At 45.2% G+C, this 11,994-nt stretch overlaps 2 protein-coding genes across 2 annotated transcripts; one reads left to right on the top strand and one right to left on the bottom strand.

The window, feature by feature from the left end:
* Positions 1 to 935: 935 nt before the first annotated feature.
* On the bottom strand, positions 936 to 6,487 carry zdhhc18b (zDHHC palmitoyltransferase 18b). The gene is made up of 9 exons (XM_030120661.1): positions 6,125 to 6,487; positions 5,442 to 5,602; positions 3,173 to 3,322; positions 2,930 to 3,067; positions 2,756 to 2,807; positions 2,520 to 2,622; positions 2,265 to 2,374; positions 1,544 to 1,646; positions 936 to 1,473 (listed from the first exon to the last, which is right to left on the bottom strand). The coding sequence occupies exons 1-9, from the start codon at positions 6,385 to 6,387 to the stop codon at positions 1,147 to 1,149; spliced, it is 1,407 nt and encodes a 468-aa protein (XP_029976521.1). The 5' UTR covers positions 6,388 to 6,487; the 3' UTR covers positions 936 to 1,146.
* A 1,370-nt stretch (positions 6,488 to 7,857) lies between these two features.
* kdf1b (keratinocyte differentiation factor 1b) lies at positions 7,858 to 11,616 on the top strand. The gene is made up of 4 exons (XM_030082235.1): positions 7,858 to 8,076; positions 9,344 to 10,256; positions 10,334 to 10,420; positions 10,796 to 11,616. The coding sequence occupies exons 2-4, from the start codon at positions 9,350 to 9,352 to the stop codon at positions 10,870 to 10,872; spliced, it is 1,071 nt and encodes a 356-aa protein (XP_029938095.1). The 5' UTR covers positions 7,858 to 8,076; positions 9,344 to 9,349; the 3' UTR covers positions 10,873 to 11,616.
* The last annotated feature ends 378 nt before the right edge of the window (positions 11,617 to 11,994 follow it).

The raw sequence follows: 11,994 nt of genomic DNA, 5'->3' as shown, positions 1-11,994 counted from the left end.
ATGATGCCTGTGAGGGGTTTTCTTGATTTATGTTTTTTGGGGGGAATTTCAGAGTTTACACAAAAATAAACCAAAAAAACTTGTATTATCTTACATTACTGACTGCAGTTACTACATTTTCAGATGATTTTTTTTTGTTACTTTGGTAAGTTGTTATTAAACTTTATCCATTAATTCATCACTCTGTGATACAAATACTTTGGGTCCTGGCTGCTTGTTGCGTCAACTGTTTGTCATTTGACAACAGCCTCATTTCCATCCGCGATTAGTTGCATCTGGAGCAGAAATCATGCAAACTGCACAACGAGATCCTCAGCATTTATCACAAATACATTTTTTTTTCAAGTCAATGTTTGAAAATTTTTTGCCACATTTTACTGGAACATTCAGATATATTAAGGTTGAGAGTTGGACCACAGCTTGGAAAAACAGCTTAATGAGGCGGGATGCAGCAAATACGTCACTGAAGTCAATAAAAACCAACCTTTTCTGTCACATTGGTGGAAGTCTGTGCTGTTTAAGCTCAGCAGAGAATGATAATGGACAGAAATTCACAAAAAAAGTCCCTGAAGTGACAGTCGCACGGAGTTCTTCCTCCTCTTCCTCTAACAGAAGTTGTTTTGGAGGCAACAAACACCAAAGCAACACGTCTATCTTGGTGAGTCCGTTCATTTTTCCCTCTGAGTTTGTTTTGAACTCCGAGCCAAACCGCCCTGCGCGTCTCAAGGTGACAATATTAGTGCAAACCGTGCATCTGCCGTTCGGCTGGAAGAAAACCTGGCTCCGATTCACGTCGTAAAATGAGAGGAGACATGTGGATCCAACGTTTAGGATGGATTTTCCCTTTAAGAGCAACGTTTCTCGGTACGTTCTGTACGAAGGCCGTCAAGCTAAGACACCCAAGCCAGCGGTCCAAAAGTGTCATGTCACGCACGAGATTCTTCCTAGAACCTGCTACGTCTTATAGACTTGGCCTGCGCTCTCCGCTCTACACCAGAACCTCGACCGCATCGCAGCTGACGTGATTGTCGTACTAATCGGCCGCCTTCAGACGACCGGCGGCGGTTAAAGAAAGACTCTGCACGGCTCGGATCTGACTATGTGCAGCATGCAAGTTTAGTGTTTTTTTTCACTGGAGGACGTCCGTCAGCGCGACGGCACCGGACCGGCGCCTTTGCGGCCCTTGGCTCTGGAGACGGGCTCGGCGTCCGGAGAGGTCGGGGAGGCGGGCTCCTCGAAGGCGGGGTTGGGGATATGCAGGGCCGCCCGCCTGCACTTCTTGGCGCGGCTCTTGGAGTGGCGCGGCGGCGACGCGTCCCCGACAGCCTGCGGCGTCCTGGAGATCTGGAGGGAGGGGTGGGAGTTGGCCGCCGGGCCACCGTCCGGACCCGGATGAGCCGTCTGCGGCTTCCCCTGAGGGCAGGAGGCGGACAGCGCCGCCGACTCCAGCAGGCCTTTGGTTCCCTGGGCGCACTGCGGAGGGAGAGGAGGTGAAGACACGGAGGACCACCTCGGTGAACGCGGCGCCGCTGAGGATTCCTACCACGTTCACGTCTCTCTTGGCGGCCGGAGCCGGCGCCTCGATGTCCGCGCTGCAGGTCTGGACCGACTCGTCCGCCGGCAGGAAGCCCCGTCTGTCGATCAGGCTGAAAACCGGAGAGAGAGAAAAAAAAAAAGTGACGGATGTTTTCAAAAATAAACAGAAACGAAAGAAATTCACATTTAGTAGGATTTTTTTTTTACTTAAAGTTTTCAGCATTTCTGCTGTTTCCATGTAAACAGACATCATTTTCAATACGTTGCCGTGCAAACACAAAACTTTTCTGCAACAGAAAACGTTTTCACTTGAAGCACCATCATGTAAACAGGGTCTTAGTTTTTATGTGAGACTTTACAGAACGAAGTAAAAGAAACATTTATCTGACTGAGCTGGAAAAGGGAACAAGTCGTTATTCTATATTTATTAACACTGTGTTTTATATGCATAACTGTTTACATAACGGTCATTTTTACTACTAGTGATGATAATTCATTTTCTGTCATGTGTTTGATTCGAAATATTATTATTGATTCAGATTTATCTTGTCAAATTGCACTGATACACTTGTAAGAGCTCATTTAAGTGTGTTATGTATATTTTTTTTTCTTTTTGCTTCACGTTTGATAACCCACAAACTGTGTTTTCTGGCCAGAATCTCTCAGAAAATCAGTTTTAATCAGCTGGAATGAAGCAGGATTAACTGATGAAGCCTCCGCGCTCTGACCTGGGAGGCATCGGAGCGCAGAGCACCGAGCAACAGTTGACGCAGATGTTCCTGTGGCTGTATGGGTTGGTGACGTCTTCGCCACTCTTTCCTGACCAGGAGCCTTTAATCTGAAACAAAAACACACACAGATGATGCTGGTGCCAAATTACTTGATGCTTGCAGTTTTTAATAACCCGACTCTAATCCTTTATGTGCAAAGGAGGGAGATTCATTTAAAAAAAAAATGAATAGAATAGAATAGGAAATACTCACGTCTTCATTCGTGGTCAGGTTGGAAGCCACCAAATATGTATGGAAGCCTGAGAGGCCCAAGATGGACCAGACGGAGAAGAAACAGATGACGAGCTCCACTGCAGTGGACGGTGAGGTCAAGGAGGGCAGCAGTGTTTTTTCCTGTGTGTTTGCTATGAGAGTTTCAAAAACCTTTAATAGTAGGAATAAGGAGAAAAAAATCCCACATTTTAAAAACATTTTCCAGTGAAGGATATCTGCCAGGACTCTCCTGGATAGCAAACACCAGCCCTTTCCCACCTTGAGCCCCTGAAACAAAGGGAAACAAATAACAAAGTGTTTTTATAATGACTATTTGATTCAACATGCTGAAAAACGGGGCCGGTGGGTAACAAGGTAAAGACAGCCAGACGCTCGCCACGAGCACGTACTGAGCGCGAGGTGCGTGGTCACGCAGCCGAAGATGAACGCCGTCAGGAAGGACAGCGACACGATGAAGGTGTAGAAGAAGCGGTAGTTGCGTTTCCCCACGCAGTTGCCCACCCAGGGGCAGTGGTGGTCGAACCTCTCTGAGGGACGGAGAGGAAGACACGGTGAGCCGCACACCGACACGTGATCCGGAAGCCCGGAGAACCCCTCCGTGGGGCCCCGGTCTACGATAAATGTCAGCTCACCCACGCAGTTGTCACACAGGCTGCAGTGGGAGGTGCGCGGCGGCCGGAACATCTTGCAGGTGAAGCAGTACTTGAGTTTGACCACCTGCTGGTTGATGAGGACCTCCTTGGTGCGCGGTGGAGGCCGGTAGCTGGTGTTTCCCGTGTTATCTATCAGAGGAGACAAGGGATGCAGAAGATGGTCTATAACTGAAGCTGGTCGTAGAAATTCAAGCAATTACTTAATTTTTAAAAGTACAACATGTAATAACAGACGAATTGATGTAGAGCTCCAGACCCGTCTTGAACTGAAAATCCCATTTTTCAAAGTTGCTTGCAAGGGTGCTGTGGTGTGAGTTTGGCATCATTTAGGCTCTTCTGCCATGATCTGCTCCCAGTTCACTCACATGAAGGCTTAAAGACTTCAGCTCGTTAATTAATGGAATATTTAACGCCTGAAAACACCAAACTCCCTGGCAAATGACACAAAATGCCTTCAGCCGAAACTAGATAAGGAATAGTTGTTAAAAACTGTGATAACTGTATCATGCTTTTCCAAGCATGTCAAAGCCATCTACAATCAATAATAAACTATTTTAGCACCCCTGGCACTATGAAGTACTTTGGCATATTGGAATATTAGTAATTCTATCAGCTATTTTTTCAACATGGAAGTCCAAACAACTCAACTTCACGTTACCCCAGAACCTGTATAACAGCATGGCCAAGACCAGCATAGAAAAATGATACATAGACCCCAGGCTAACTGTGGATGGAAGCGTCTACTAAGTCCATATTATATATATCTATGGTGGAAGTCGTTGGTTAAGGTTGTGTTTATTTTTAGTTTTTGTTTTCTTTTTTTTTTTTTTTTAATTGTTATCCATGAAGTTCCTGTCAGTTACTCAAATATGCACGAATTAAGAGAAACATCGACTTAACTGAACGTAACTTTTTTTTTAGGTAATCACACAAAAACAATTACCGTATTCAACTCAGCCATTTAACTATTTATTGAATTATTCAACACAAACTGAAATCAGATCACCTCTGAGGGTCCTGCTGCTTGTTATTTGCTGAATATTGCCGTAAAGTCGAGGGACTAAATGTTCAACACGAACGGCAGAATCTTCAGTCTCAAAAATAGCTCCATCAAACAGCCGCCCGGTTGGATAACGTGAACTTCTTACATCACCTCTGCCGAAGCTTTGGGCGGGAGTAGGCGTTTCCGAGGTGCACTGCGAGCCAGCTTTAGAAGCTGAGGCCACGAGGCTGAAGGGAGCCGTACAGAAAGCAACGGCGGCGTTGGCGAGGCAACTGACAGTGAGAATAAATGATGGGCTGTGAGCAGGTTCGAAGAGTACACAGGAGCGCAGAACCTCATCAGAGGAAGGAACAAGCCCTTCAGTCCAACTTCAGCTGGCAGACGGACATTTATTGCAATGAGTCATGGAAACCCTACTGAGGGACTTGGATGTGTCGAGGGTTTCATGATCATTAAAGTCGGCTTTCAGGAGGCAGGATGTGTCTGTCAGGAGTGTCAGAGTGAAGTGGCACGACCACGGCTTCAATCTCCACAGCCAAAAATAGACGGAGGCCACTGAGTCAACAGGAAGTGACACAGAAATCACTGGAACTCAAAACGAGACTGTCAGAAACTGCAAGAATTCCAATAACGGTTTGCATGTTCTCCCTGTGGCTGTATGGCGATTATTCTGGGAGGTCTGGCTTTTTGTTAAAAACAAAACACCTGGTAACTCTGAATCTTGAGAAACTGAGAGTGATCAAGTGTCTCTTTTAGCTTTGTGTGAGTCTGGTGAACTGTCTCATGACATAATTTGGGAATATTGGTGAATTTTAACATCTAATTTATGCATTTTTTTTAAAGTCAATAATGTTCCAGACTTATTAAAATTCTGTTTCACCATTCCTGTTTCCTTCCTGTTAGCAAACCAGCCCACCACTGCCCTTCTTTCAGGAGCTTACGTCTAGTTTAACCGTTCTGACTGCTAATTAAAAGGTTATTAAAATGCCAAAAGTGACTCACAAGAAGCAGACCCATGTTTGATTCCAGGCTGAGCCATTGCCATTGATTCTGATGAATTACCCTGCATGCATGAAGTGTGCCGTAGTGTCAGAAGTATAAATTAAAAATGAGCGTCTCTCTGATGGTTGGTTGATCTGTCCAGGGTGCAGTCTACCGCCCCCACAGCCCTGACTTGGATAAGGCGGGTACAGAGGGTATTAAAAGCCAGGCACCCTTGTGCGCTGGGCTTCAGCGTGCCCTTACCAATCTGCTTCTCGACGTCCGCGGCCTCGTCTGGCGTGGCTCTGGGCAGGATGCCCGGGTCGGTGAAGCTGGTCTGGAGCAGCGTGATCAGCACAAACACGAAGAGGACGCCTCCAATGACGGGTATGCAGCTGGTCAGGTGTTTGACCAGGAAGGGACAGCTGGGATTACAGAGAGGGAGAGAGAGAGAGAGAGGGAGAGAGAGAGAGAGAGAGGGAGGATGAAAAGCCAAAGCTCACACAAAAAAAAGCAGTTTGTACTTAAAACCCAGCAAGGAATCTATTTTAATTAACATTCAGTTTTAATCATCATCTGAATCCCCCAAGACGTGGCACACTTTTCACTACAGAAAGGCAGAGATGATGATTTTCTTTAATATTCAGTTACTATAAAGTCCAAATACGATAGAGTTACACACAGAACAGGGTTTAAATAGAGAGATAACCGTTTAAGGGCCAGACTACATTGAGATATCTTACATTTTTAGGTTGAAAAGTGTTATTGAGAGACAGATCATTCTGTAGAGAAGAAGTAAAACTATATAATGGTTAAATGTGGTCAGTTGTGTAGTTCGGCATACATCAAATATTACATATGTGAAATAAAAGGATTTTTATGGCTCAATATCTGATTTTGGGACCAGGGCTTCTTTAGTGACATTCCAGAAATATCTGAGAACTCACTCAAAAATAAAGAATAATCCACTTGTGACGAGGATGAGGCCCAGGGTGAGGGGCAGGACCCCGCTCTGCCGGGCCACGATGATCCGCCCGCCGCAGTAGAAGCGGTTCTTCCCGGGGAACACCTGCCACTTTCTCCGGGGTCTTGTTCTGGGCTCCCCCGGCTTGTCGGCGTCGCTGCCCGGCGGAGGAGGCGGGAGGGTCGGGGTCGGGATGGGCGTCGGGAGTGCCTGTGGGTCGATCTGCTGATACTCGCAGTTTTTCATGTTTTTGTTCCCTTATTTCGAGGCGTTTGTCTGCAGCTGTCCTGGCGGACCGCCGGGGAGCATCACCGCCCCCGGAGGGAACCGCAGCCGCGCGGAGCCAGCGTCGGGAAGAAGCAGGCTAATCCCGAGTCTGGGAAACTAGTCCGGGACCCCACGCTGGAAATCAGACCGATGTCTCTTTCCATCTTTACATCGCTTCTTTGGGTTATTCTCTCCCAGGTCCTCCGGGTTAAAGATCCATCCTCCAGTGGTCCATCGCGAGCATCCTAGCCGCTCCGCGGTGCATCCAGCTGCGGGCTCAGCATCAGCGCACCCCGAGGACCCGAACCGAGGACCCCGGACCGAGGCTAGCGCTTTAGCTTAGACATCTTACCCCCTTCGGCTTCACCTACGCTAATTCAAATGATGCTATTCAAACTTAAATTATTACTGAATAGCGCTCTCTCATCGCGCATTCGTGACTAGTGTGCTCTGTTGTTAATAATAAACGAGTCGCCTGGTGTTTCGGTTTAACTGATATCCCTGCTGACTGGTTACCGACTTCCTGTGGCGTTGGAGGAAGTTAGTCACCAGGTAATTGGAGAACGAAATAATCCGTAACATCAAAATAATTACGTGACGGAGCACTTCCGCTTTTCTTTTTATTAGAATACATTCAAAAAATTACAATATCGCGCTTAAAAAGTTATGATAAATATTGGTATAGTTTATGTATACCTGACTAATTCTTTCTACAACATATTCTTTGTGGTTCAAAATTCATGCACACGAATTAAACAATACAAACAAAATATTTCTTGTCGGAAAATATTTTATTAATTAAAATGTCAGAAAATGATATTTGATACTATTAAAAACTGCAATGAAATCGGTGTATCTTTTATTATTGTTGTTGTTTTTTAATACTTATTATTTGTTTTCATTTTATCCCTGTCCACTTGCTGCAACAAACAAATTTACTTCATAGTGAATGATGAATAAATGATTATATTTTTTAAACAACAGATTCTACTTGCTTCATTACTTTACTCTTTCATTACTCTTAATAAAGTTTTCACTTCATTATCCTTTTCTGCTTTTCTTAATCGCATTGCTTTGTTGTGGTTCTTTCATTTCTTTTTAAAGCACCCGGAATTGCCTGGTGTCTGAACTTTGTCATCATGTAAACAAATTGCCTTGCAGTACAGAAAACTCCACTTCCGGTTGGCTGACTTTAACAAAGTTCACGAATGAAAATTCTGGAAAGTTAAAAGTCGTTTAACCAGAAAGTGGAATTCAAAACAAAAGCATAAACAAGTTTACGATAAGTTTTGGGCTATAGATGAAGGGTATACGTGCATGTACTTCCTTTGTATATTCAAAAAATATTATTAGATAAATGATTACACAGTAATATATGCTTTTGTTTTTAAAGAAATCGCAGTAACACGTTTTTAATTCGCCTTTTATTTTACGGCCCCAGTCCTGACCGGAAGTCCGCCTTGCGTTCGCAGCTACCTGGAGCGCTTCCTCCACCTTGACGCTCAGGTACGCGGATTTGCTCGAAAACTTAACCGAAAGTGTTATTTTAGAGCGGATTTTGAGTCAGACGCGTTGAAAGATGGACTGAAGGAGGGTGGGAGTCTGTCTCAAAGTGGCGGAGCCGGAGGAAACGTGAGGACTCAGGCGGAGGTTCCACCGTGTTTTACTGTGAGTCACGTTAAAGGAAAAAAAAGTCCTCTAATGGAGGAAAGAGCCGCCGTGACAGGTCGCCGTGAAAGTCAATTTAAGCTCTTTATTCACAGTTAACTCTCAAACTGTGAGTTAAATTGAATCAGTAGAGGAATCTGTAGTGAACAACAGCATATTACATGAACATTGACTCCTATTCTGAGATCTACAGGTGGTTGTAAACACTCCCAGCAGTAAACACTGAACCAGACTCCATTAAGGAATCTGCTGATAATAAAATAGCTGTCTAGCATTAAAAACGAATCCTTTAAGCACGTCACTGAGGGGAATTTACAATTTTATATGCGTTTTCTTCTTACGAAAACGTTTAATCTATAATATTAGCTTTTCTTTACGTGATTTAAACTCAAAGCAATTCAGGATCTTGCTGTTATAAAGTTCTGACTTTAATAACATTGCGTGGATCATATCATAGATTCCCCCTTAAGATAAATTAACAGTTAAACCTCACAGTTTTCAATGCAATTCTTCTTTCATTGGCTGTTTGAACACCTGAGGTGGATTTGCGTGCCTTTGGATGGACTACAGATTACTTTAAATACAGTTTTGGGAAGAAAAAGAAATCCCAACATCATGTGAGAGAATCTTTGAAATGGGATTGAGTCAGACTCTGGGCTCCCATATCCTCTTTAAAAAAAGAAAAAGAAACCTGTTTAGCTACATTACCCGCATCCTCGGGATAGTAGTTTCACATTTGTTGTGGAGACAGATGCCCTCAGGGAGCTGCATGTGGCTTTAAAGTAGAGCTGCAGCAGCATAAAGCAACTGTATTGATGTCAGTGTGTTCAATAAATATCATCAGCGTCTGAATTTATGTTTCCATGCACTCTGTGGCCCAAAAATCAAGGAGCAATGATTTAATTTAAGCTTGAACATACACACAGCAGAGATTCTTAGTTTATTTCTGTTATTTGAAGAAAATCAGTCTCAATTATATCATATCCTTAATTGTTTGAATCACATCATGTTCGAAAACTCAACATCATTAATGTAGAACACACAAGTTAAACAGATTAGACTGACAATAATAACTGACGTTATTTCAAAGCGGTCTTATCCAGGGGTCTCAAACATAAGCAGGGTCAATATGAAACTTTTCTACCGGTTCGGCCTGCTCGAGATGAAATGGAGCTGTGTGTTGCTCCTGAAGTAAAATGTTCTTGGCACTCTTGGTCTTATCTCTTAGTTGAACTTTCACCTATTTTATTTGCTCTCCTGTGTCCAGGAAGGCATGTCTGCAGGCAGCACGGGCAGCCTGAGGCCGGGCTCTCGGCCCGGCAGCCACAGGGCGGTGCGCAGCAGGAGCAGCAGCGAGGAGTCGTCTTACGAGGAGCGCTGCGTGGATCCGGTGGACGAGAGGCTGCCCGAGCCGAAGCCCTTCCACAAAGCCGACGTCAGAGCCGCCAACGGGACGGAGCTGGAGACCATCGGCTTCATCCCGGGCCGCGCCGAGACGTCTGCTGCCACGCAGAGCTGTAACCCCTGTGCCTCTCCCCGGAACTGCCGGACGTTCGTGTGCAGCGTGCTGACCTGCGGCCTGTACCGGGTCTGCCAGCGCTCCGTCCTCGCCCCGTGCCTGGCGCCGAAGGAGAGCTCCCCGGATGAACCCGAGACGGTGAGCCTCCGAGCCACGAAGACAGAAGACGATGCCACAGACTGGGGGGACGTCCACTTTGCCGGCAGGAAAATAGAAAATCCGGGAAAGTATCTGGACGTTGACGGCGAGTCTCCGTCCATTGTGCGGCCGCCCACCCGTCTGACGCTGCCCAGCCCGACGTCCCTGCAGGACTCCGTCCTCTCCAACGACTGGCAGGACGGCGAGGAGGACGTTGACCTCCTCATCACCAAGAAGCTGCTGGAGCTCTACTCGGAGTATCAGATCGAGGAGCTGGCCAGGTGCACCACGGACTCCGTGTTCCTGAGGAAGAGCAAGGACATCGACCACCTCATCAACTCGGTGGCGGTGGAGCACAAGATGGACGAGCAGGAGGCCGAGTGCCGGCTGGTGCGCGGCATCATCCGCATCAGCACCCGCAAGAGCTCCAAGAGGCCGGCCATCTCCCGGAGGGAGAAGACGCTGTCGGACAGCGGCAACGAGACCATGAGCAAGAGCGATTCCTTCTCCATCAGCAACAACAGTAAGTCCTCACTCTCAGAGCAGCTCGGTGGAAATCCCTGCACCCTGTCAACCTGTTCCTCTCTCTGTTTCCTCAAGACGACTACAAATCGAATCCCAACATCCAGATATCAGAGCTGACCTCCTCTGATAGATATGCCCGGGATATGTGGAGGAACAATGGAGGTGAGACCACCTTCGACCCCGGTAGCATGTCGAGCACACGGACATTCGTGTGGACCTAGAATCACATCTCCTCCTTCTACACTGAGATGTAGAACAAGTCTTTTCACAGTTACGTTTCCCCCCCCCCCATTTCCATGGAGACGAAATCCCAATATTCTTTTGAAAAGTTCCACCATGGGAGCTGTTTTCAAAAAGTTGTTTTTTTACAATGAATATTAGCACCATTGCACCCAAAATGTGACGAAAGTTTTGCATTTTCACCTGAAATCGTTGCCGTGTAAACAGGACTTGATTCTTTTGCAGCGTTCTCTCAATGTTTCACCCCCTGCCTATTTAGTTTTTTTTTTTTTTGTTATTTCTGTTCTTTTCTTCCAGGTTACCCGTCCGGCTCTGCCACAGCGTCCTCTCACTCCTCGGGTGTGCACACCGCTCGCTCCTCGGTGAGAACATGATTCCTGCAGAGCCGTTTGAAGGTCACGTCGGGGACGCTGGAAGGACACTCTGCTCGCAGAGAAAAAGGACTTTAGACAACTCAGGGCTCTGTGTGTAGATATTTCTGTCAACAAACGATTATTCGCGTGTGCTTGAAGGATTGGGAGCTTGCTCCGCAGGCTGACCAAGTTGTGGTCTCGATTCTCATTTTCTCGATTTCATGCAAACTGAATGTGATGTTGTGTGTTTGCTTGTTTTTTTGTTTTGCACATATTGCTCCCCTTTCATCATCATCAATTTTGTGTGTGTGTGTGTGAATATATTTAATTTAAGCTTCCGTGTATCGACTGGGTTACTGATTATATATTATGTGATAGTTTTTATAATTGTTTTAATATGCTCTGCTGAATGTGGCGACAGTCTAATGAAGAAATGATGTGTGGTAGTTTCATATTGCGCTGCGAAAATAATGTAATAAATAGAAATGTGAGTAAACTCTTGTCATGGCTGTATGATGTGCTGGTAATGCGTCCAGAGTGTGAAAAAACAAAACACATTAATGAAGAAATTTCCAAGTTGGAACACCAACATAATGCGAAACAGCCAACAACTCGGTTTCAGAGAATCTGCAGATAAATGACAATATTGTAAAACTATCTGATCAGCTAACACACTGATGAAATTCTGCTTGTTGTTTTATCAAGAAAACATCTCTTACACAAATCTTTTGTTGAGTGGATATTGTCGTCGGGCCTTATGTTTAACACCCCTGGATATGACTTTAAGTGTGAAAATGCGAAACAAAATATTCTTCAACCGACAGTCATGTTCTGGTCATTTTGTAACATGAGGGGACCTGTTAGTGTCTATTTTAAAAACGGGACTCTATTACAACACCTATGAGGTCAATTCTACACCTTTTTTTAATTCCCTTTAAAATGTCTCCCTGTTAAAAAAAAAAAAAACAGGCCTGGTGAAAATGTGGCACACTGGTACTGACATCATTTTAACGGTTTCTGAAGTCTTGTGAGGCTCTTTCACTGGGAATGAGACACTGCTACACTGTGTCCTGCTTCTTCATTTTGTGTGAAGAATTAAAGGAGTCATATTATGCAAAATTCACTTTAAAAAGTTGTTTTTAC

Source organism: Salarias fasciatus, chromosome 22 (assembly GCF_902148845.1).
Source record: "Salarias fasciatus chromosome 22, fSalaFa1.1, whole genome shotgun sequence".
Taxonomy (NCBI): Eukaryota; Metazoa; Chordata; class Actinopteri; order Blenniiformes; family Blenniidae; genus Salarias; species Salarias fasciatus.
This window is presented reverse-complemented; position numbering and strand designations above follow the sequence as displayed.

Excerpts from the sequence above, each read along its gene's own strand:
- kdf1b (XM_030082235.1), top strand. The coding sequence starts at position 9,350 with ATGTCTGCAGGCAGCACGGGCAGCCTGAGGCCGGGCTCTCGGCCCGGC. Across the intron at positions 10,257-10,333 it reads CTTCTCCATCAGCAACAACA|ACGACTACAAATCGAATCCC; the intron begins GTAAGTCCTCAC and ends TGTTTCCTCAAG. Across the intron at positions 10,421-10,795 it reads TATGTGGAGGAACAATGGAG|GTTACCCGTCCGGCTCTGCC; the intron begins GTGAGACCACCT and ends CTTTTCTTCCAG.
- zdhhc18b (XM_030120661.1), bottom strand. The coding sequence starts at position 6,387 with ATGAAAAACTGCGAGTATCAGCAGATCGACCCACAGGCACTCCCGACG. Across the intron at positions 3,068-3,172 it reads CCTGTGTGACAACTGCGTGG|AGAGGTTCGACCACCACTGC; the intron begins GTGAGCTGACAT and ends TCCGTCCCTCAG. Across the intron at positions 2,808-2,929 it reads GACCACGCACCTCGCGCTCA|GGGCTCAAGGTGGGAAAGGG; the intron begins GTACGTGCTCGT and ends CCTTTGTTTCAG.